The sequence below is a fragment of the Amia ocellicauda genome, chromosome 18 (assembly GCF_036373705.1).
Source record: "Amia ocellicauda isolate fAmiCal2 chromosome 18, fAmiCal2.hap1, whole genome shotgun sequence".
NCBI classification, from domain to species: domain Eukaryota; kingdom Metazoa; phylum Chordata; class Actinopteri; order Amiiformes; family Amiidae; genus Amia; species Amia ocellicauda.
Window position 1 is genome coordinate 10,699,061 of NC_089867.1, and position 25,307 is coordinate 10,724,367.

General features: G+C 37.2%; 2 protein-coding genes across 2 annotated transcripts in view; one reads left to right on the forward strand and one right to left on the reverse strand.

The window, feature by feature from the left end:
* The window catches only part of nek11 (NIMA-related kinase 11), a 67,976-nt gene extending 50,749 nt beyond the window's left edge, over positions 1–17,227 (reverse strand). The window contains exons 1-2 of the mRNA XM_066690411.1: positions 17,066–17,227; positions 15,259–15,483 (exon numbers count right to left, since the gene is read on the reverse strand). Of these exons, the coding sequence (XP_066546508.1) occupies positions 15,259–15,431 (173 nt within the window). The 5' untranslated portion in view covers positions 15,432–15,483; positions 17,066–17,227. The remainder of the gene's footprint in view (positions 1–15,258; positions 15,484–17,065) is intronic.
* Positions 17,228–17,313: 86 nt separating this feature from the next.
* aste1b (asteroid structure-specific endonuclease 1b) lies at positions 17,314–25,269 on the forward strand. The gene is made up of 5 exons (XM_066691375.1): positions 17,314–17,554; positions 18,888–20,234; positions 21,496–21,706; positions 22,584–22,776; positions 23,916–25,269. Exons 2-5 carry the CDS (start codon positions 18,906–18,908, stop codon positions 24,214–24,216), a joined length of 2,034 nt encoding a protein of 677 aa, XP_066547472.1. The 5' UTR covers positions 17,314–17,554; positions 18,888–18,905; the 3' UTR covers positions 24,217–25,269.
* The last annotated feature ends 38 nt before the right edge of the window (positions 25,270–25,307 follow it).

The following is a 25,307-nucleotide window of genomic DNA, read 5'->3' on the forward strand; positions in this document are numbered from 1 at the left end:
CTTCAAAATCAACCGTCAAGTTTACTCTCAATATACTTAAGTCTACTATACGTGCATTATTGTGGATATTTTATTATATTAATTGTAGGACATTCATTTATAAAATGACCACAGACAACATTTGTTCTTTTTAATATATCAAAACACCATTTGTAACAATCTGAAGCCTCTTTTAAATCATTACACTGTAAAACAAAATATAGTACTCATGGAAAATTCATTAGACTGCTTTCCGAAATTGGTGCCTCTTATGGTTTCTAAATTAGCCTTTGATTAAAACTTTTTTTTTTTTTAATACATGAGGTTTTAATTATGTTCACACAATAAGGCATTTTAATCAATAGATATTTAAGAGGAAATCAAACTACCTTCATTATATATATATATATATATATATATATATATATATATATATATATATATATCAAAGAACAAAGAAAAGCAACCTTAAGACTGCTTTGACAAATTTTGGTTTAATTTGTTTTTGTCCTGCATTGCTTACCAGAGCCTGTGGTTCTCATAAAATGTTATTCCCATTTCATTTAAGGTCTGACTGAAATCTAATCCTAGCAGCACTACCAATATCATAAGGCATTTCATGGCTGTTAAATTTGAAAAAGGTGCTGAAGCCGATATTGAAAGATACTATATTATGGGTGCAGAAAGAATCGAACACAGCCCTATTTCTGTATAAGTTAGATCAGAGACCAGATCAAAATTGAAAATAACATGAAAGGTCACAAAGTCCTCTAATATAACCCCGACTGTTTCAACTCTGGTGGAAGCAGTGTCATTTCTTTGGTGTGCGTCTGTGTCAGTTTTCAATTTCCAATCTCTGCCCTGACACCCTGCCGAGATTACTTGTTTATGAGAATTGTGCTCCTAATTTCCTAGAGAAGAGCATTTGCGAAATAATTTCATTTACTACCAATGCAGTAAATAGATTGGTTTGTCTGACCTTTAAAAGAGAGAGTGAGGCCAACACCATTCAAATGCTTCAGCCTCTCATGCAGGAACCTAATTGCGTTAGGATGCTACACTGACCCACAGTGCTTATAATGACATTAAGCAGGGAAATGAAATGTGTTTACAGTCTGATCTTCTAATACTTCCAAAACCGAAAATGCTAATACTTAATTTTCAGGACAACTGAGCACATTTAAAATGCAGGTTCATTGAAAGGTACACTGCTACCCTTGCTGTAGGTCAGTAATCGCTCCCATTAGTTATGCTGCCAATGTTGGCTAATGGCATTCACAAACATAATTAGAGGAACTCCCCATTAAGTAACTCAGTTACGGTTATATTCTCTGTGAATGTCTCTTCACTCAAAACTACAGGAGGAATTGGGAATTAACTGGACTTAACTGGACTGGACTTGGATCAAGCCTGAATCAAGTCTGAATACATCTAAATAAGTCTGACCTGCCTCTCATGAAACTTTACTAAAGGTAATTGGCACAGTAATTTGACAGTTTTCCCATGGTTTCCCACGAATATACCACAGATTTACTCTGCTTTGCTTTCCATGGGTAACATCATCATTTTCTACACCTGTTCTACAATGATTTCACTTACTGTAGTCACTGTCCTGTACTTCACTAATGTAGTCTCATAAGGGGCTTTGCACTCTTATGGGACTCTTCTAAAACAAGGTTATTCACAAATGTATCAAGTGTAATAAATGTTTGTTGAATATTAAAATGTCTTTATTATTTAGTATTTAAAATGTATTTATTTGTCAGCGATACCTCTTCTAGGTTTATCCAAGATTAATTGTTCAGGGTTTTTAACTGTTAAGTTTTAATTAAAGATATAGGATTCAAAAACTTAAGTCTGCAACTGTGCACTCTAAGATCATACTGTGCATTCTCATTGTGCAAACATTTTTGAAAAATACAGTATCTAGATTTAAATGTGTTGGAATCTAGTAAATTGCAAGAAATTTCCTTTTTCATCTGTGTTCTTGATTGGCAAAGTGCTTTCCTTATAGTCCGCAGCAAAATCCCCCACAGAGAACTGGCTGTGTACTCCTGATCTAATATCAAAAAGCACCCTTTAAACACATCTATAACTCATCCTCTGCAATACTTCTCTATTGATGTGCTTAGGATTATTCTAGAGGTTTAACCATCGTTAACAATTGTGTCCTTGGAGAGTGCCCTTGTATTATGCTGCAAGTATTGTAGGTTGCTACATTCTCTGTACACAAAGGGTACAATAATAATCAGTGTTGTTTGAGCACTATTGCTAGCATTATGTTCCTTGCACATTTCTTAAGAAACAGACCATTAAACGTGTCAATTACAGCTTTAAAGGCAGTTGGAGCGGTGGGAAATAAAACCTGAAAATGCATGGATGAGGAAACACTTTCATAAGAATCATGAAAGTCAATTTTCTTCATGTTCTTCTAGGAAAACTTTCAAGTGTGTCATCTGATAAATGCACTTTGCCAATTACAGAGTTTTCTCATAACGGACTCCATCAAATTATGCTCTGAGATAGTATGCCAGTGCTCTTCAAATCCAGTCCTCGAGGGCCACAATAGCGAGCTGTTATACGCATCTTTAAATCATGGCCGGCATTCGACCTAGGGAAGGAGTGTGATTGGTTCTGTCAATTAAAAATAAAGTTCTGATAACTAATTAAGAGGCCAGGGTGAAACGGAAATCATAAAAGCTCTGGAGCTCCAGCTCTTAAGTACACTTAAGTATATCCTACACTGCTCTGTTTATGTTCCAGCATATAAATATAAATGTTGATCGAATGTGCTTATACTGCCCACACTACTGACGCCTCCCAATGGTCCTCTGGCCTGCTGTATCCCTAATATGACACTTACTGAAGAGCTTTAGGATGCATTTGTATATATATACTGCAACATAATCCAAACATTTGACTATTCTTGTCCAGAGCTGGAAAAGAAAACACCCAGGCTCTCCTTCAGAAACTCATTTGATCGCTAAAATTATATTGTAAAGTGTGGCCTGTGTATGCCCCTACAGGAGCTCATACATGGTAGTGGCTTCTCAAAACAACATCTATGCTTCTCAGACTATTGGCAGAAAGACTGTTGATCAACATCTCTTTGTGTCATACATTTTTCTTAATGGGGTTAAGATTAATTATAAGCAATATATGATAAGACGATGTAGTTAATGCTGCCTCACAATTCTCAAAATACGTAAATTGTTAGAGTTGGTCAGCCTTACTAGTTTAAGAAAACATACAGAGGATAATCGTCTAACTTTAATTTACTTAAATTAAATTAATTCAAACTGGCACAAGAAATGAACTTCAAATGTCTGCTCTGCTCTACAGGCATTTAAGGAACTAATCAAATGATACAAGAAAAAGTGATGTTCCGTTAGTGTTTTCAGGATATGCGTTTAAATAATAATTGGTCTGTGGGCCATTGTGGAGAGTTAATCATGCATTACGGCTTCACTCCCGAGTTTCCAACTTCTTTCCATTCTTAATTAAATTTTGAGTTTCAGATTGCAGTATAAGCAGTAGTTTATATCTGAAGAGGAAAGGGGATGTTTAAATACAGCGTTTGAATTATATTTACATGCACAAAAAAGTACACCTGCTAAATTAACTGAACTTAAAAAACACTCAATACAGTACTGTGGCAAAGGTTTCCATTAGGACATTCATTTTAGGCATTTCTAAGTGTGAAAGTGAACATGAAAAAAATTTAAAATAAATAAGCCATTTTTGTTTTTACGCAGAACTCAGCAAAATTTGTTGGGAGATTTCCTTCCTACCTGTCAGGGAAATTAACAGAGACTGCAAATTGACGTCATATTTTTCTCTGAAACACAGCGACTCACTCATTTAAGCTTATAGCTACATATATGACAGCAATGAAGTACAGTATTCGGAAATTTGCTTGTGTGGGTACAAAAACGTTTGACAACTAAAACGAGTCATTTATTTTCTTAAATATGAGACATCAATTGCTGAGCTGTGGAGTGTGAGACTTCGCACCAACCTGCTGAAGCCCCATCTGCTGGTGAGCTGAAGAAGTTAGGACCACTGAACATTGGAAACCCCTACAGCTGCTGTAAGAGGTGATCGCTGCTACAATTCTTCCCATCTCCGAAACGATAGGGTAAAACTACACAACACCACACTGGGCGGCTTGCTCTGCTACCAGCCTGGCCAACACATCCACCTACTCTTTAAAGCTCTCACACTGGGTGCTGTAGGGAGACAGAAAATGGCAGATGTGTTACATAGACATGTTAGTCTGTCAGGTTAACAAAGCATTTGGTGTGATGGCTTTTAATTAATAGAAGAAGCGTTTCCTATTTTTATTTTTTGGAACGGTAAAACTCTCCTCTTCTGGTCTTGCCTATCACATCAAAGACCCACCAAGCCGACCCAATAGCCATTCCTCAGTGTCAAACCCACAAAGAGTGCCGAGAGTCCATTAAACATCCTGGACCAAGGAAAGTCATCCAAACAGAACAAGACTATGATTCAAATTACTGTTTTTAATAGGTATCGTTTAAATGTCCCAAGACAGCAAGTGATAAGTTTAAACTTTTTACCAGATATCAATCTCTCTTATTAATAAACTTAACTCTTGACAACAGATTTAGGGATAAACAGGAGTTAATGTCAATCTTGTATCTCAACTTGTAGTTACGGCAGGTTTTGTAGTTTTAATGTATCAAGGAAAGTGAAAGCCTGACAAGTTTTTCACCTCACCGTCCCTGCTTAATGTATGTCTTACTTTATCTGCGTGTAGGTGCAGTAGATTGACTGGGCTCCTTGATTAGATTTAGATTACATAATTTTAATTAATTTGACTAATCATTTAAGCATGCAGGAGCTACAGATAAAATAAAATGTAGTTTGCTTTTCTACTTTAAATGAAAACAGGTCTCATAGTACTGACCCACTCGGGTTTTCAGACGATGTGATTCATTGATTTATCTGGGTCACTCTTGCATAGTCTGTAATCTTGGCCTCTGGGTTCCTGGGAAAGCAGCACTCTGGCATTTGTACATTCTGTTTGCTTTTAGATAGCAGGAAAACACCATGTTGTTTCGAGAGCCCAATACTCCAGGTTATCGGATAGGACACAAAATATATGGAGCGCAATATATCGATTCCAAGAGGAATCGGCCTACAGAGCAGGATGGACTCAAAGACAGAACCCTGAGTGATGTCAGGTACTGATAGGAGATCCTTCATCTGAAAGAGAGACCTTATTGGCATCGTCAGCTCAGAATTCATGAATCTATATGGCTGAAGATGACTGGGGTCACATTTCCCCATAATGGCCTCACATTTCCTATTTCATGATTGTATGATTCCAAGAAGAATAACAATTGAATATCTAAAAAATGCTGTAGTCCTGATGCTCTATAAAGACTTGTCATAGCTCTGTCATTGTTAACCTCCACAGCAGAAGAAAAGCTGTCTTTATCCATATGTTCTTTATCCACATGATGATTTTTTACATTTCTTTCCTTTGGCATCCTTTTAAATATAACAAAATATCAGCATCTCTTAGTCACTCCTCATTTGACAACTTGTTCTTCCTGGTCATACCAGTTACATCTCCAGAGGTTCAGCAGCTCATTCACAATCTTTCTGATTTAGCTGCCATTCCAGGCCTATTTGACATATTTGACACATAAAGAAAGGCCAGTAAAGCTAATACATGGCAAATGTCTGCATTTTCTAGTGCTGTGCAAAAAACTTGGATCTAGATGTCAAATTCAACACCCAGGGATTTGTCAGCTGTCACTGAGCTTATATATATTTTTAACTTAACATTAAACACTAGACTGTAAAAACTAGATGTACTGTATGTGATAACGCCTGCTTTGGAAGTTGAGAAGTACAAATGACAGTGTCACCGGCCTAGGAAGTGTGCTGGTGCACATTTTATACAAGTCATATCAAGGACAGGGTAGCAGGTGTTTAAATATTATCTGATTTCATAATTTCTGTCCAACAGCAGATGGGGCCTATTAATAAAATGGTGTGTACTTTCACACAGGTCTGCCAGTGTCTACAAAGAGTCCGTTCGCATCAAAATTAGACGGTGTTCGGCCAAAGAAGCCATTGAAGGACATCACTTCTTTATGAGGACAGAGGCGGTTCATCAGCCTGTGTCACTCAGGAAACCTTTATTTGGTTTCCAGTGATCGCCACGAGACTTGATCTAGTAAGCTTTACGACTCTGTTTACACTGTCTTAAATAATAGATTAATTCTGTGAGAATGAAATGCAGAAGGGAGTCAGCCCTATGTGGTTCTGTCTAGAATTTGGTTTACAGCAAATATATAGCTCTATTCCTCACCATCTCCTATTCCCCTAGTATAGTAACACCTTCATCATTCTGTCTCAGGGGACACCTGTATGGTGGACATATTTGCAGAGAAACACTGTGAAATATGATCTTTCATGCCAGACTACTATTTCAGGCTTTTCCTTTCAAAAGTTCCCAAATAATTGGTTTTCTTTTTCTGTACAAATATACAGATATTCAAAAGTGTATAGTTCGAACCCTATTAAGCAGTGAAAAGAACTAAAAAGCACCTTTAAAGAGAGTCACAATATAATTGCTCTACTCGTATTTGTAACCCTGCACACTCAACTTAAAATGGAATAAAAAAATATATGCTCTAGACCTCATCATATTAAACAGACTGTGTATTTTAAAAATGATTATTATTATTTTGAGTAGGCCTTCTAACTCTGGAGGTCTTTCTAAAACCCCAAACCCAGATTTGGTTCTTGAAATAAGAAGTCAATCATTCAAACACCTGCAATTAATAATTTAGAATGAGCTCCCTTTTTTTCTTCCCAGAGAACTGTAGCATGGTTTAATGGTATTAAATAGGAATAGCTGTTCCAAGAGCTGACTTCCTCTAGATACCACATGCCGGAGCAGCCCTATGGGTTTAGCTTTTCCCAGCATGCACCTTCCACTACCAGGACATATTAACATCAATGAATATTAATGACTGAGAAATCCCTACTGTTACTGCAAAGCTTGTCAGCACACCTGTTTGCAGTGCTTGCATTTGAACCTCAGCCGAGGTCCTTCACACATAAGACTCTTTCTTCTGCTGTAATATCCTATCTGATAGGGTACATCTATCACTATTCGACAGCCTCCATTGCTTTCACACTTTCTTCAACTTCTGCAATGGGAGGGTGGAATAAAAATAGATGTTTAAACTTTAATGAGAACTGCACTACCAGTCAAAAGTTTCAGAACACCCCCATTTTTACAGTTTTTATTGAAATTGAAGCAGTTCAAGTCCATTGAATAACCTTAAATGGTACAAAGGTAAGCGGTAAACTGCCAGAGGTTAAAAAAAAAGAATAATAATTAATAAATAATGTACATTTCAGAGTTATATACTGTTACTACACCCTCTTACACATTATTTGGCAGTGTTACGCGCAGCTCCTGTGCATAGAAGTTACACTATATTCCTAATGCACACATCGTTTGAAAGATTATTCACTTGTCTACCAGCACGTTTCTTTATCTCAGACACATCAGATTTACAGTTTCCGTGTCACCCGCCATCATTCAGAGCCCGGGGGGAAAACGGGAAACGGGCAGTCTGCTCCGGGGGGGGGTGTTCTCTTTCAGACTCACAGATCACTTAGTTTCAGATTTCTTTGCAAATTGGCTTGTTTTGTTCAGAACAACCTAATGATTAATCCAGTAGAGAAGTTCACAGAAACACAGAGAAGTTCAGATCCAATTACATAAAATAGTTATGTATCAGTACACTGTAAACAGAGTTTTCCCTCTTGACATTTTGAGCTCTCTATGGGTGTGTGTTGCTTCTACCAAAACATGGATTGGCTTGTTTTGATCAGATCAGTAGACTGTCTGGTTCCAAAATATGTCATAATTGTTAATATTTTCTGAGATTTTGTATTTTGACATTGGACCAAGTATCCCCCCACCCTCCCATTTCAGAATGCGCAGGGGGGGCGTAAATGCGGTGGGGTATTAAAAACTATTTTTTCACATCAGAGAATGCTTCACATCATTAGAAAGCTGAGAGTCTCAGCTTTCATGGGCTAGCAAACACGTGGCAAACAACACAACAGTGAAGAGTACACATGGGATTAAAGAGAAGCGCATGGATTTGTTGCCTTTTAAGGGTACCAGAGGGGTTTGTCAGCTTGAGGGGTTAATTTTTGCTAAACAAAATGATGATTAGTTTTTAACTGCAATTGTTTATTTGTTCTATGCTTTCATATGAGTACATTGAGACATTAAACTGCGTTAATTTCAATAAAAACTGGAAAAATCGAGGTGTTCTAAAACATTTGACCGGTAGTGTATGTCTGAAATTTAACAAAGGATCACTGATTAATTGCTTCCTTGGTACCAGAATTGATTACAAAATACATACATTATACTAAATACAGTATACATACCTCAAATACTCCCAGAATCCAAAAATCACATGGAGCTAAAGTCATTCCTGTTGCTGACAGCAGGGGCAGGAGAAGTACAATCACAGTTGTATAGATATTTTAGTTTTGCAGGACAAAAGAGAGCAATTAAATAACAGCACAGGAGCCCTAGATATGTCAGAGGATATAATAAAAGGAGCCCCTGGGAGCTACATGGTATGCAAGGAGCTGGCAATTCCAAAGGATAAAGAGGAGGTGTGAGGTTTTTAATTGAGAGAATGTAAAAATAACTAGCGCATGGAATGAAGCAATTGGGCTCCTTTGTTAAGCTGTCTTGACAAGCAAGTCAAAGGAGAAAGAGGGAACGGAAGGAGAAAAAAAAAAGTGATGAATGTCCTTTGGACAAGACTCAAGTACATTGGGATAATGTGGGAAATATAGCACTTTTATTTACATTAGCCTGCCGTGAATTCAGTGCCTCAGAAGGGAAAGATTAATCCTGTCAGTCAATAACTTCGGACAGATTCAAATATTCAACAAAATCCTGGTTATGTTATTGTTCCTGTTCTATGTAATACCGCAACACCGCTTGTGCAAGACATCACAGCTACAGAGTTTTTATCAATTCAAGCTTCAATTATACAAGCAAAATGGAGAGGGATGGTAGTCTTTAACACCAAGAGACCAAAAGAAACTGACAGTTGCTAGCTGTATAAATCGAGAGCCGTTATGTGGTTATTAGGGTATTAATAAAATTAAATATACACATATTGGTAGTAACACCAAAAATATTGTAACCATAAAAAACATATAATAATAACAACATAAAAACAAAACTAAAATGTGGCAACCCTGGCCTGTATTGCTTTTCCAGGTGTGCCTACTTGCTTGGTGATGGACCAATTTGCAATCCCAGCACCCCTGCTGCTGCATTCTGGGATTTCCTTAGAGTGTGTGTATATATTCAATGTATAGCCACTGAGCTAATTTCCACAGAGATAACATTTTCGATTTAGATAATATAGTATGTGATAACAGAATAAAGAATCTTTCGTGTCTAAATTCGACTTAGGTGACGGTATCTTATGCAATCCACCCATGCCGTTTTCACTCTGTTTGTCACTGGCAGCAAGATTAATGTGACACAGATCTTTCATTTACAGATTATTTTGAATGTCATATTAATGGCCTCGCATTATTGCTTTCTCAGCCATGGAAGCCTTTAACAGAAAGGAAGTGAAACCATGGGATATTACAAAATCGATAGAAATAGGGGAGTAAGCACCGAGCAGGGGGACGTCAGCACAATCTACATTGACTCAAAAGCCCTTGAGTAAATGTTGACTAACACAATGTTAGCAGTACTTTTTAGATCAGGTAGGCTAAGGTTATCATTGAATGACAAATGAAAGAAAAAAGGAGGGAAAGGAAAGTGTAAATGTCAAGCTTGTAAATAAATACACAAGTTCTAATTTCCAAAACAGCGCATTTCATAAAGCTCAAATGTGAAAGAGTTTATCCTGAAAACAACCCTATCTTCAGCAGTAATGTAGTTATATTAAGGCTATACATGAAAATGACATGAAAATGGACGATAATAGAACTCTCATTTAGTGTAATAAACATTATATATATATATATTTTTTTTTTTTTGTATGTTTTACATATGCATATGTATTTTGATCACAACAATGGCATTTTGTAAATCTCCAATTATGGTGATACAAATCTTAAATGTATTGTTTGCATGAAAGATATTGGCAACTCAAAATGGAGAGTAATTTGAAAGATTGTATTCTGAGAAGAAAAAACACTACAGCACAATGAACATGTAGGCTATTGATTTCATTTTCACATTTTTAGAAGCATTACTGGACTCTACTGTGTTTTTCAGCTACATGTTGTCAAACAAAGTGTAATAAATGGTAGTGACTTCACTGCAAGTTCGTATATATTTATTTCTGTATATATAGCCTATATATTGACTTATTCTTCGATTGTTTGACTTCATGGGGTCTGTCTTTCTCATTTTCTCACAGAGCCTGATAACAGAGCTAGGTCACAGGGAGAAGGGCCATAATCAAATTGCCTTGCCCATCATGCCGGTAGTCCGATGTGGAAAAGGGGTATATTTCTATTCTACAATTTGCATCTATCTTTATTGCCTGTCAGTTTTATTTATTAAACAGGCCTCAGAACACACCTGCTGTTTATTTTAAGGCTAATCCTTTTAACATTGTAATTAAACGTGCCTCAGAAAACTGAAATAATCAAAGTTGTATTTCTGCCACTAGGTTATATTATTGTGGTGAAATGGGATCAGACATTAATCATTCACTTGAATAAATTTGTGTAATCTGACAGAATTATATGCTGCCATCCACAGTGCTTCCTCGCTGTCATCTGCTTTCCAATATTGTTAGTTACTTTTGACTAGAGAAAACATATTTTGAAGTACATTCTGTTCATGGAGTCCCTTTGGTGCCAGCTAGAGCACTTTTAAATGCATCTCTCTAGAATATTTCAAGCCAAAGCAGGTGCAATTTATGATAAGGTCAATACTATTTCCATATCTGCCTCAAATCCAACTAACCTTTGTCTATTTTTAGTACAGACTGTCTATGCATTAACAAACAAACAAACAAGAAAAAAAGATTATCAATTTTGTTACTGCTGTTCATTTGTCATAGAATAAAAGGAGAGAGAAACCTGTCCTTTTGTGTAATGTTTAATTTGTTATGATTCAATTATTAGATTTTAATATTATTTTTGTTATTACTTCAGGTCATTCAATAATTCCCTTAAATGATAGTCCATCCAGGAGGCAAATAGTTTTTTTGAAGTATGGGCCATTGTGTTGATTAAAACACTGTTGATGGTTTGAGGCACTAACTCACTTCTACTGTTTTTGACTAGGAATATTTTTGTGCAATTGCTATTTTCTAATATGTTTTTTTTTTTTTTTTTTTACATATATATGCAAGTCATTCCGATTTCATTATTCAGAAATGATGCCCTTCACTGCAATCAAGAATGTTATTTTCCTTAAACTAATTTCCTTTGGAAAACACTTCCATCACAAAGTACAATTCAAAACCCTTTTACATGGCAGCAGGGAAAAAAGTGTTATTAATGCAAATGAGGGCCTACTCTTTTCATCATCTGCTGTACCTTGCACTGTTTCGTTTTATGGATCATACTTGTTTTTGCTTTTATTTTGCTTTGTTGTATAACTTGTGTGTGCAGACAAACAAGCAAAAACACCACAACAACAAAACAATAGCAATGTATTTTGTTTCCCAGAAATATGTACATGATTAAAATAACAATCCACCCAATAATTAGCTTGCTGTGATTTAGGAATAATGTGACAGCATACCGAGATCACTTGTGTGTGCCAAAAATGCAGGACATTGTTTTGAGTTGTGCAGTGTATCATTCTGAACAACATGCTCTATTATGCAATTGTGTTTTGACTGAAATACCTCACTTCCACCACAGGACCATCAATTATCTCCTGACTGTAATCCTTTAGGCTGCCGCGGCGCCCGTTTTCACCTCGGGCCAGGAGTTAGTTGTTCTATTACCTCCAATATAATACAACAGCTGGGTGGTTTTACTGCCGTTAGACTGGTGCACATCATTATACAGCAATCACTGAAAAAGGGATGATTAGCCTTAGATTCCACCCATAACAAAGATAATTAAACCTCTACATAGTCATCCAGGACTAAGTGTGAAGTGCACTGCAACTTTGACTTCTTAAAAAATTGCACACATTGATCTTTTAGGCTGACCAAATGGAACCTTACATGCATATATACACACACAAGTACTGCCACAGTATCATTAAATTAAACACAAACTCCATAAACCGACACAGCTCATATTCAAATATATTCTCTCAATTTACTATGCAGCTGTTGGTGAACTCTGACACAACCGGGGAGAAAAAACCCAACATCACCCTCCCTGGGTACGAGGCAACAAACTCATGGCACGCTTCTGTTGTGCAGTCCCCGTATAATTCCCAGCATTTGTCACTTCAGATAAACGGAGCTTACCGTGTCCCTCTGGAAAGAGCCAAGGCCTGGCTTTGGGCTCTCCTAATGAGGCAATAAAGGAGTAATTGCAGGATTCACAGTTGAGTTATGGGCAGTAAAAAAAAAAAAAAAATTAAAAAGAAAAACCATTGACATTTTTCATCAGCTGAAGAAAATTATGCATCATCTGTTATAAACACACACGCAGATGCAAAAGCCAAATGCTTTCACAGACATTTAGAGTGAAGATACAGTACAACCTTTGAGTCAATAGATCCTCTGACAATAAAGTAATAATCAGTGCTGGAGTGCGAAATGTTTCGGAGGTGATGGAGACTGCTGGGGATTTGAGTAGAGAGGAACACCTGAAGGCTAATGACCTAAATTGGCTTGTGTGATATATAAGCAGTGGCAAAACCCAGGACTGGGGGATATTGGTGATTTCCATTCAATGAATAATGATATTGGAATGCAATGTGAGCTCTGTCATCTTTTATGCCTCATGATGGATGTGATGAGTTTACTAGTATACTAGGGGGACTAGAGTTTTGAAAACAGGTTTGTGGTCCATAACGCAGACAGGCGGACCAATGGTATGGAGCGTAGAGGTCAGTCGCAGGGCTTTGTGGGTCTTTTTCCAAAAGTTTTCATTCCATCAGTTACTTCTGTGGTATAATTGTTGGATTAGTAGCGCTTTTCTGCAGGACTTAACATATGTAAATACTCTTTCAAGTAATCATCTGCTATCACAACACATTGAATGGGAAACTATGTCTGAGTGAGTGAGTAATTAGGTCAATTATGAAGAGAGGATGTTAAAAGTCAAATGAAAACCTCATGGCTGTTGAAGGCTGGATTTTAACATCCATGGGTGGTACGGTTTATTTTTGTACTCAGATATACCAAAGACAGACAGAGAAATCCACTTACTTATTTTAATGAAACTAATTTACATTTTCAAATAGAACATCCCCACTTCTGTTATTATATGTAATCTGGCTTGGTTTGCCCAACTACTGCAAGGTTACAGGGACAAATACAGCTCTGGATAAAATGAAGAGACCACAGCATCTCTACATGTATGGCAGCCATTCCATTCCATTCATATTTTTATTTGGAATGTGGGAGAAATTTTGTTAGTTTATAGAATAAAACAAAAATGTTCATTTTTCCCAAACACATACCTATAAATAGTAAAACCAGAGAAACTGATCATTTTGCAGTGGTCTCTTAATTTTTTCCAGAGCTGTATATTTCAAAGTATTCATAGACATGTATGAAGTTCCATTTTAAAATGAATGTCAGTTCACTCCCAGGTGGAAAGAAGGTGTCCGTTGCTCTCCACCGACGTTTTTAAATCACCTAGAAAACTGGACAACTTTGTCTGCAGTATCACATAGCATTGCTGCCACCCAGTGGCCACTTAGTACACTATTATTATAGTACTATGCTGCAAGTACGGCTAATGTAACAATAAAAAGAAAGAGACGTTATGTTGTTACACATGATTTCCAAAAGTGCAAAAAGTATGCTTATGACACAGTTTAGTGTACTGTATAACCTTCTACCATTGTACTTTCTGGGACAAGGATCAACCTGAAAGTGAAAATATAATATTTCAATTGAGATCTTTATATGTTGATGATAAGCTACCAAACAAATAGACTAAAATAAAAAAAAATAAGGTTTGAATGAAAAATAAAAGGATCGGGAGCAGAACACCTGGTGCATGTTACACACTAAATCCACTATCTTACTAATAAGTAGGCTGATATTCAAGAGGAACATGCCACTGTCATTTCTGATTCCCACACAAAGAGATAAGTAAAGCCATCAATTCTAAAGACAGTGCCACCTGAAGAGTTTCAGAAATATGTGCCATACTGAATTTGTATGGAAACAAATAACCAATAGCTCATCAACGATGGGTTTATTCACTAAGCCCCTGCACAGGTCACAGGTTATAATAAATGCATGAGTGACAGATCAATATGCATTCCTATCACCCCATTAACCTGTGAACTGATAAAGCCAGATGTACCTCACACAAGGGAGCAGGCTCAGCAGCAGCAAGCTCTCTGGCTTGTCTTGGTTATTAATATTGAATAAATTAAACCTGTTTGAAGTTGTGCTCTAATCTCTAACAGTCTGTGATTTCCTCTTTAAAAAAAAAATTGCCTCTTCATGACTGACATTTTCAATTTTTTCGAAATAACTCAGTTCCACTCCCCCAAATGCCTCCACTAGGTGCATGTTTGCATACGTGCTGTATAGTGAAAGGGGTGCTGGCAAATGTAAGATGTTCATTTGAAAGGATTGGATGCAGTGTACAAATTCATAGGGAAACATCTCTAAATGGCAGATAGGTATCCAGCTTAAAATATAAAATTGGAAATAGATTCCACATTTAGTAAATGAGAGGAAGAAAGTAATTCAAAATGATAATGTCATTAAGACACAGCTTGCTTAATTGCCATAATGTTTTCTTAGTTTTTTTTTTTGCTCTCTTCTTGAACAGAAAAGCACCAATAACTCTTATTGGATGTTTCCTTTCATTTTCACAGTACTGGTGGCTTTTTGTTTCATTTGTATCTAAAACAATGAAAACCTGATTTTGCCGCCAGGTTAACGAAGAAAAATTATGATCTCAATTTCAGTTTTTGGATAGAGAAAAAAAAAATCATACTCATACTTGTGTATACAAAGTTTTATTTTATTCTCTTCAAGGAACACTACCTGAGCCTATGAACTCACAGTATCAATCACTGGAGGAGTGGGGATTTACACCAGGGATACTCACAGCTTTTCTCCATCTCTCCCCTTGGTATCCAGCACCAGGTGGACGGTACCGAAACTCCCCTTTCCGAGTCTTTCTTGTATGCTGTATCTTTTTGCGATCAGGCTGCTCGAGCTGGGAGCTGCGGACATGGAGCAATAGGCAGTCTTTGCAGTCAACTCCTGGAACTTAGGCATGTCTTCAGGTGCCAAGAACTATTTCTATTGTGTGGCTGTAAGGTATTGTCCACTGTAAATAAACAACAAAGACAACAAAAAAATCCTTTATTAGTTGTTATGGTCTGTTTTGATGGTTATTTTAGTTCAATTTGGATGAGTAAAAAGCAAACAGATTGATTGTCTCTCGTTTTTGGTTAGTTTGGCAAAACGTATGCTCTTATTAAACATCAGGCTGAAATAAATGTCAAGGAAGGGAGGCAGGATGGATAAAATGTACCTAAAATAATTTTAAACTAATCTGCAACTGTATATTGATGAATAGAGACATATGAAGTAGGCCTGTATATAACACAATACAAAAAAGTGCAATATAAAAATATTTAGACATATAACTGTTTCCCTTGAAAAAACAAATCGGAAAAAAATAAAAATAATAAAGAGCATTGATATACAAGCTAACTTTATTCTGGCCGTATACTGCAATGCTGTCGTCTTTGTCTACATAATTTTTATATTCCTGTTCTGTGTACTTTTCCTCAAGACTGAGGCTTGTTCCGTTAACAACATTTCCAGGGAAAGAAGATGAAACAAAAAACTGTGAGAGTCACTCTGAAGTGGCGTGACATGTTGTGAAAAATTACACTCTGAAATTGGAGTGTTAGCGGTTGAAATGTTTTTGAGTTCTCTCCCAACTATTTCGTTGCACTGCAGGGGTACCAGGTACAAGTAAACACAACCGAGAAACAATGCACCATGGAAACCATGCCATTCAAGATTAAGTTACACAAAGCTATATCGGCACAGAAACAAGAAAAAATGGTTATATGACTGGAGCTGAAGCGCTGCAGTGACGGTTTGCAGAAGGAATCAAACCTCCATAACCTGTTACACAGCCCAGACACCACTGCCTTCTTGTGCTTTTCCATATTAGCCTGCACTATAGGTTATATGAAATGGGAATAGCCAGTAACATCCATGGCTCTTAGATACTCAGGGATAAAATATATCATAAAAACTAACAATGAAGCAAACATTTTTTATAAACAATACTCTGCTTTGCATGGATGAATGATGGAATGGATACAGCTTCTAAAGGCATGTCCATCTTCACACTTGCTGTGTGAATTCAGGATGCACACAGAGCAGAAAGCGAGCCCACTTGGTTGTGTACTTTACTAGTCCTCTTCACAGCCAGGATTATATTCTGCAACTTGTACCTCTTACTTGCTATGGTTCGCCTTTATCCCTTCTCCCAATGCTCTGCAATTGCCGTCCCATAATCGTATAAAGCACAATAAGGTGTTACACTGCCAGAATGACCACAAGCGAAACAATGATAGCGTTCAGTCCTAGTGTGAACAGGGTGAAGAGAAATAAATCACACACCACAAATTAACCTGTGTAGCATGCACATTACAATAATGTATAGTTGTATTGCAGCATTAGCTAGATTCCTGTTTTGTTTCCATTCAATATTATTGCAATTATTCATCATACAAAACCATACTGGGTCTCAAGCTGGTGCCTTACCTTGGCTGTACCTGAAATCAAAACAAGGTATGCCTTGTGACACACGAATTCAAGAACACGTTTGAAATGAGCTCAACTGCTGTAATCTTACAACTACATAAAAAGACAATGGATGCATTTACCTTGCTTGCCTATTTTATATTCAGTAGCAATTGAAGAAGATACATACTAGCAGGTTTGCAATGCTAGACTATGTGAGTCTGTGCATCGACCAGCTGAGAGAAAAGTTTCAGTTTCAGAGTCAGGTGTTTACACTTGTTTCTGTGTTTCTGTGGAGACGGGGTGACACAGGAGCGGCAGAGGCTCCGGATTGGCTGTCTTCAGAGTGACGTCACCACGCCGTGCACGTCCATCGCAATATTATAATAAAAGGTTTCTTGATATGTATTAAATCTAATGCAACTGTGAAAATAAACGTATAGATATACTTCTAAACCGCTATCGCTACTTGTGTTTAGGAATACAGGGTGCAACTTTAGATAGCTCGTATGTACCGTTTCTAAAATGACTAACCCGGAAGCAAAACATGGCCTTCCCTGAAGTGGTTTTCTAGTTATCTTTCCAGTCGGAAGGGTTGGGTAGTAAAGTCAAGTCTGCACATTAAGGGAATCGTGAGTGTCTGTTTTTATTACAACTTTGTATCAGGACAGTTTAAAAAAAATATGTAAATAAGGAGCATTGTTGTCGATGTGTTGTTGCTATATTCATAATGTAGTAAAATAAATCTGGTTTACACTTCTTTGAAACTTAAATGATTGAAGTCATACGTATATAAGCGTGTGCATATTGGATAACAAGGTTGGATAAAAGCAATGCACGATGAACTCCAAAATGTGTATATGGTGTATTATTATTATTATTATTATTATTATTATAATAGATGAATTTTCTTAGTTGCGCTCATACGTGACCCAGTAGGCCACACCAAAAATGTTTGTCATCTTGCACATGATTTTTCTGATGCAAGTTTTCTTACTTCTTCAGTGTTTCTCGTCAAGAAAGACTTAAAAGGGAAAAATAGTACTCTGTGGTGCACTTATAGTTTATTGTAGAAATGTCCAGAAACTGGTGCAATGATTCTGGTTAGCTGGCTTTTTTTTTTTTTTTTTTTTTTTAGATAGTATGTACATATACATATACCTTAGCTGTTTTTCAATATGTAAATATATTTTAAAATAATAAGGCACTATATAAACCATTAGTACCTGAAAAGTCTTCACTGTGTAACTGTGTAAAGTCCAATAAATAAAATGCTAAATCGTTTAGCCTGGTGTGCTTTTCACATTCACAGATTAATTTCAAATTTCCAAGACACAATAGTTGCAACATGCCCTTGGAAATAATAGCAAATTAAACAGTTTAAACACTTAGGACTGTGCTTTGTATTTTCTTGTCACACAGCACTTGAATCTGTGCATGAAGCAAGATTATGCTAAATTGAATTGTTACCTGCATTAAATGTCAAAGATGGTTCTCTGATATTAGAGACATTAACGGAAGCAGACTGGCAGTCATGTCTGTTCACTGATATCATAAACCAGACAGCTAGGCTTTACTACACATCAGAGAGGATACATTAACATTCACTTACACAGGCACCCAGACATCATCCGAGGTAAAGAGTTTTGTATCATGCTAAAAATACCTCTCCCGTCTTAGATCCATGACATTTTGGCACCATACAGTAGTATTTCCAGCCATCGTTTCACCATGTTTCCAACTGAATGTGGTCCTTTGGAAAATAACCTGACCAAGTGCAGACACTTGAGACTGAATGTGGAACGTTCTGATTACAGTCGAACAGACATAATTCTTAAAATGAATGTGTGACTGGATAGATCATTTACTTTCTAAAATGGAATTAAACATATATGTAGGAAAGATGAGTTTCCCTATGTTTGTTCTGTTATCCCGATTACTTCATCTTTGACATTCTTTTCACAGGAATCCAAAGCAGACACTATGGGGGTTCAAGGATTTACAAGTTATGTGGAAGAAAACCAGCAGTTCTTTAATGACCTAAAATTAAGAAATACCAAAATTATAATTGACGGAAGCAGTTTGTACTTTCGCCTTTATTTTACTTCAGGCCTTGACCAACAGCATGGAGGAGATTACGATTCATTTGCCGATCTGGTGCAGCAGTTTTTCGAAGCATTGTCGGCATGCAATATAAGTCCCTTCGTGGTTTTAGATGGTGGAATCGATTCCTCAGACAAAAAATTTGCAACCCTAAAGGAGCGAATGCAGAAGAGAATAAGAGATGCAAATGCCCTGTCAAGGGGGTGTAATGGCTCTGTCTTACCCCTTATCACCAAGCAAGTCTTCAAACAGGTGCTGTCCAGACTCAAAGTGCCATACGTCCAGTGCATGTCAGAGGCAGACTTGGAAATAGCTTGTTTAGCCAACCAGTGGGACTGTCCGGTATTGACAATGGACAGTGACTTTTGCATCTTTGACCTGAAGAAGGGCTATTGTCCCCTTGTGGATTTCCAGTGGAACAACGTGAGCAGGTACACAGGCACTGCAGAGAAATACATCCCCGCACGGTGCTTCTCAATTGATAAATTATGCTCCCACTTTGGCAACATGAGCAAAGAGCTCGTTCCTCTGTTTGCAGTAATCATTGGTAATGATTACATCAATCTTCAAGCCATGGAGACCTTCTTTAGCCAAGTGAGATTCCCAGTGGGCAGCCACCCCTTGAGCAGTAGGACACACATCCGCATCGATGGCCTTCTCAACTGGTTGTCGCAATTTGCAGGACCAGAAGAAGCCATTGAAATGGTGGTGAAGTATATTAGTGACAGCCAAAAAGACGAAGTCCAGCAGCTGCTCTCTTCTTCCATGAAGGAATATAAACTCTCTGACAGCAACCTGGCAGATTACTTCACGGATGGAGCACCAGTGTCAAATGTTCCAAAAGTAATTGGGTTTCTGCCTCCCTGGATGCTCACAGCTTTGGGGAAAGGCCAGCTTGCCTCGTTTGTTATCGACGTGCTGGTCTTAGAAAGAGCACTGATGCATATTCAGGTGGAGGACTTCCGACTTCCCAGCAGCAACATGTGCTCTCTGCCAATCCGTCAGGTTATATACGGATTGCTTTTAAATGGAAAAATAAACCTGTTGCCAAAGGAGATTACCGATGACTGGCACAAAGTTTCTAAACACAGGTGTAACATTTTCAAAGTGGAGGAATTTGACAGGTACAATTTAGACTTGAAAAGGACTGTAATTCAAGCCATTCTTCCGAGCTCACCAGAACAGTGTTTACTGCAGAAAATCCCAGAGGTAATCCTATTTGAAGGCCAGTAGTCAATGATAAGTCACCAGTAGAAAACATGCATCACCCTGCTCTTGACTGTTTGTTCGAGGGCAGATGTTCTCAAAGTGTGTGGTCTATGGAAAGGTTACATAGTTACTACACTGAGAGGAACAGCATAGTAATGTTAAATTAGGGATACAGGTGAGGGGACCAGGTAAGGTCTTACATTTACATTCAGGTTGTTTGTGAGAAATTAGTTTTAATAGTTAAGCTACATTTTTTAAATAATTACAAGAATTGTTCACATTATAGTGAGAGTTAAAGTGAGTGAGAAGTGAAAGTGGCTGCAACTAATGAATATTAGGTAATTGAGTATGCTTAACTTAGCTTTAACTTGGTTATTGGAATAATCTGAATAAAAAGTACTTATAATACAAATAATATACATTTTAGGGTAGGGTAGATTGTATCCTGGATGGAACGTCTGAATTATCTCCCTAAAACCTTTTACCACATACAAAGGCCTCATTTTTATTAGTCAGAGCAATTTCTTTCTACTGGGAGCAAAGGACCATACAATTTAGAAAATAATCTAGTCACCTTTATTTTTATTTTTTTTTTAGGCAAAAAACAAAAGAGAGAACAATGAGTTTTAATAAACATATATAAACTGTTTATCATTTTCATTTCAAATCAACTCTTTACAATTCATGATCTTCTAACCAATAATGTTGATCTAGTTTAATTCTAAATAGTCAGCTATTGCACTTAACTTCTGTTACCACTAGGTGGATACTTGCATCATACTGAATTAAATAGAAACTACATAATTTAAATTTGAAGCAAGTTTTCCTGTAAGTGAATTTTGCCAGTGCAATTAACTTGAACGATTCATATTACGCCTTGGTACAATCTCAAATAACTTACTTGCTTGCTCCGGTGTCATTGCTTTTATATTGGTGGCATATGAACAGGAAAACACATTTCCTGTTTCCCTTCATTTTCCTACAGTACTTGTATTTCTGTGTTCCCATCTATTTGAAAATGGTTTTCTGTTCTGACCTGGTTCAGGGCACACCGGGATAACGGGAATGACTGTAAACAAGAACCAAGAAATGTAATCAATGAATAACATTTCATTCATCATTCGTCCTGTATTACTCCAGTGTTGTCCAATTTAACATGTTTTTTCATATTGATCCATTTCATCATCATATAATATAACCTGGCCTGATGATCCTGACGTATTATATAATGTTTTCTCCTTGTTTATTCCCTCTTATGCAGGTGCCTTTACCAGTGCGTCTCCAGATATTCCTCGAGACGCTGGGAGTGAAACGCTCCATTGTTCACTCTGTTCCTCACCACCTCAGTCTGCCTGTGTGTGTCACTTGTTACTGGTTGACTCACTCAAATCCCAAGCCCACCCTGCAGTATCTCCAGGCGCTGGTGTTGGGCATGGTCTATGGAGAACTCTGCAGATTAGCAAAGAATGGAGGTACATCAGAATGGCGGCAATGTGATCAAACTCCTGTCTGTACATGACACTACACTGGCCCCGGGACCCCACTGTCCTGTTGGTTTTGCTTCCGACTGAGGCCTCGAGTACTTAATTGAAGCCTTAATTGAACTGATAATTTAATTTGAGTTTACAAAATGTTTGAGAATTCAAGGGCCTCATATCATTTTATATGTATTTAGTGGTTTAAAAAAAATATTGATTTGCCAAATTATTTCTTCAGCTAAGGCTTCAATGAAGTAAATAAGATCGTAGCTGGAACAAACAAGCAGGAGTGACAGTGGGGCTTAAGGACCAGGTTTGAGAATAATTGCATTAGACACAAGTTGCTGCTTCATCTAGCATAACAAATATCCCTTTAATATAGCCCATGATGCTGAAAGCCTCTGTAAATGTTCTTTCTAAAGGCCAGCAACATAATAAATAGCCCTAATATAGAGAATCTGTAGTAGCAGAGGCTTATAACCTCTTATGGAAAGAGATGGAAAGAGATTGTACAAGAATAGCAACCCTGTCATCTTGTCTTCAAACAGACTGTGGTTTCAGGGCTGTGGTGGGAGCTTTTTTCCTCTCATATGCCAATTAATTTCCTGCCTTCACTGAGACGATGGTTGGTACTACATTAGCTACTCATTCTAAAGAGCGTTCTTCATTGGTATTTGTTCACAATGTTCATACTTCATTCATACTCATGCCGATGTGAAGCCCTTCTTGGAAGCACATGTAATCAAAGTCCTAGTTGCCCCAATGCAAATGCTGAATGTGCCATGCGTGATTGTCAAACACTTCACTGCACGTGTGCATAGTTTCAAATGAGCCCATTTTAATTCTAAATAATGTCTTCCCTCCAAAAAAGACTCTGCAGCCTCCTGTCCTGAGGTCAAAGCAGTGCGGGAACAACTATGCAGACTGCGGGTGTGGAGGAATGACCGACAGGGCCTCAATGTCGGGGCGGCCCACCTCTACAGCCAGTGGCAGGCCTCTTTACAGATTACCAACATCTTAAACCGACTCCTCTGCTGTCCCCTGCCAGAGCCAGACTGCTCATGGTACGGCATTGCTATTGTACGGCGCCCTGTTGCCATAGAAAACCTCCTTACTGAATTGCATGCCTCTTCTGAATGGATGAAAAGACGTTTTGTTCTGCAAAGGACCTAGAAATCACTAAAACATAAAATCTTTATAGCCAACCAATTACCTTTGCAGTGTGTTAAAATTCAATTTCATTCTCAAAGGTGTTACATCCATCAGGTGCGATAAAACTGCAGTGGTTAAAAAAACACATGGAGTGAAGAGGTAAAGAAAGACAGCAGGCTTCATTTCAGTTGTGTTAAAAACACACTTTGCCAGTCACTATACACTAAACCTCCAGTGGATTTAAGTATTTTAAAATATAATAAAAGCACCATATCACATAAATAATACAACACATCCCCTTACATATTTTATGTGTGCTGCACATTCCATGCAACACTTTTCAATATCAACTATTTAAATTCTCTACTTCACACTGTAAAACATCTCTTAAAAGGAAACTCGTGCTGTTCCTTAAATTCATTTTAAGAGTCTTTACGAGTTGCTATAGTGTTATCAAACTGGAAAAGTGCTATACAACCTTTGTTCCACATTGTTCCACATTTTTTAAACTCACCAAACAGTGACAGATGTCCAAAGCCATGCCAGCTGCGCATTCAGTGTTTCAGGATGTCGTGTCGTAATTTCCTGGATAGAAGAAACAGTGGAAAACCAACAAAAGCACCAGATTTGTCTTCTCTGTGGCAACTTGAATCATAATGCTCACTGTGCCACTGTGCACATTCTGCTTGTGATTCATTAAATGGTGCCTATTAGACGTACAATCCTCCCAGTATATGTGATACATGATTTTGTCTTCTCCACGGTTTTATTTGCAGACCTGGAGGTCAGTTTACCAGATCTTTTCAGATTCCTCGTACGATTTAATAAAAATAAATATATATATTCCAAGTTACACATTTTAAATTGAGAAATATATAAACACACTCCCTTATGCTATGTGCCAAACATTGAAATAGTGCCAAAGTCTTTTCACAGGCAAGTTTTCTCCACCTGAGAGCTGCTTCGTGTTTCATTACTCTAATTTTAGAAACCATGCTAGTGCACCTTTAAGCCCCTTGGCTGAATTAGTGTTTTTATTTTGATTCTGCAGGCTTTACAGTGGCACATTTGTGCACAGAGTGGTCCGGGAGCTGAATAGTGGAGTCTATCCTGAATCCCTGCTGTGTGGCTCCATTCTGCCTGGCCAGCTCTACAGGGATCTCATGGGTGCAGCACACTCTGCTGTCGCCCCAGATTTCTTCTCTAGCAAGAAAAAGCAGAGAAATAAGAAGCCAGATAAGCAGCAACAGAGAGAGGCTGAGAAGAGAAGGGTCAGCGAGACACCGAAGGCCCAGCCCTGTCACGACATCAACAACAGGTTTTCAGTCTTGGAACTGGAAGATGAGGACTGAATAGGAAGATCGTTTTATGAGTTTTTGCGCTCCAAAAAAAAAAAGAATATTTCAGAATCTTGGAATCTTTAATCTTTTATTAGATTTTTTCCAGCATGGGTTTTTCCACATGCACTTTTTTCTATAATTGAATGCAAGAAAGTATTTTTTATATACATTTTATAAGGGGTACGTGTCTTTTCTAATAATCTGTAATTAAGGAAACAAATTCCTGGTTGTGAACACTTGTCATCTGTTGTCATGTTTTCTTAAAGATAGATAAAACCAGAACAAAAAAGTGTACATTGCATTATAGATACATCTCCACATTTTACAGTTGCGATTTAAAAAATGCAACAAAACTCAAATCTTATTATTATATACTTTATTTTTAGGTGCAGGTAAAATTGCTCTTCAATTACCTCTCTCTTATGTGGATAATTCATTTATCTTTTTAAATACAGTTAATTTATTCTTCAACTTCACCTGTATTGTGCACAACAGGTCACTGTCAAGATGACGAGAGAATTATATGTTCAAAGTAAAAAGTAATTATGAAATATGTGCATCAAATCAAAAGACAAATGTCAACCAGTAATTTCAATATGGTTTTTAATAATAACTAACTTATGCCTTTGCTTCTTCAGAGAACTGAACTGGCATTTAAAATGCATGGGGGTAAATGATGCCAAGATTAATTCTGCAACATTAATTGTTTGTCAGTTAGATTGATAAAAATGTTTTCCCCATTTTAGATCATTCAACTTTTAATTAATTTCAAACTCTTAAGAATCTCAACTTTAGTTATTTTTGGCATAGTTTACAAACATGAAACCTCAACTGGTACATCTACTGGTAGAAATGTTGAGAATTAAATTTGCAATTCATACAACAATCATACATCTGAAAGAATAATCTAAGAATGTATTTTTTTTTTAAACACTTAATTGTATGTACGTGACTCAATCATTTCTACTACCAAAATGTCTTTTATACTGTATTTATTTAGAATGTGCAATAAAGATGACCCATCTTTTTAAACCAATAAACCTGAATAAATACATGTAAAGAAAACTGTTCTTACTACTGTTTATATAGTCTATGAAGAAATT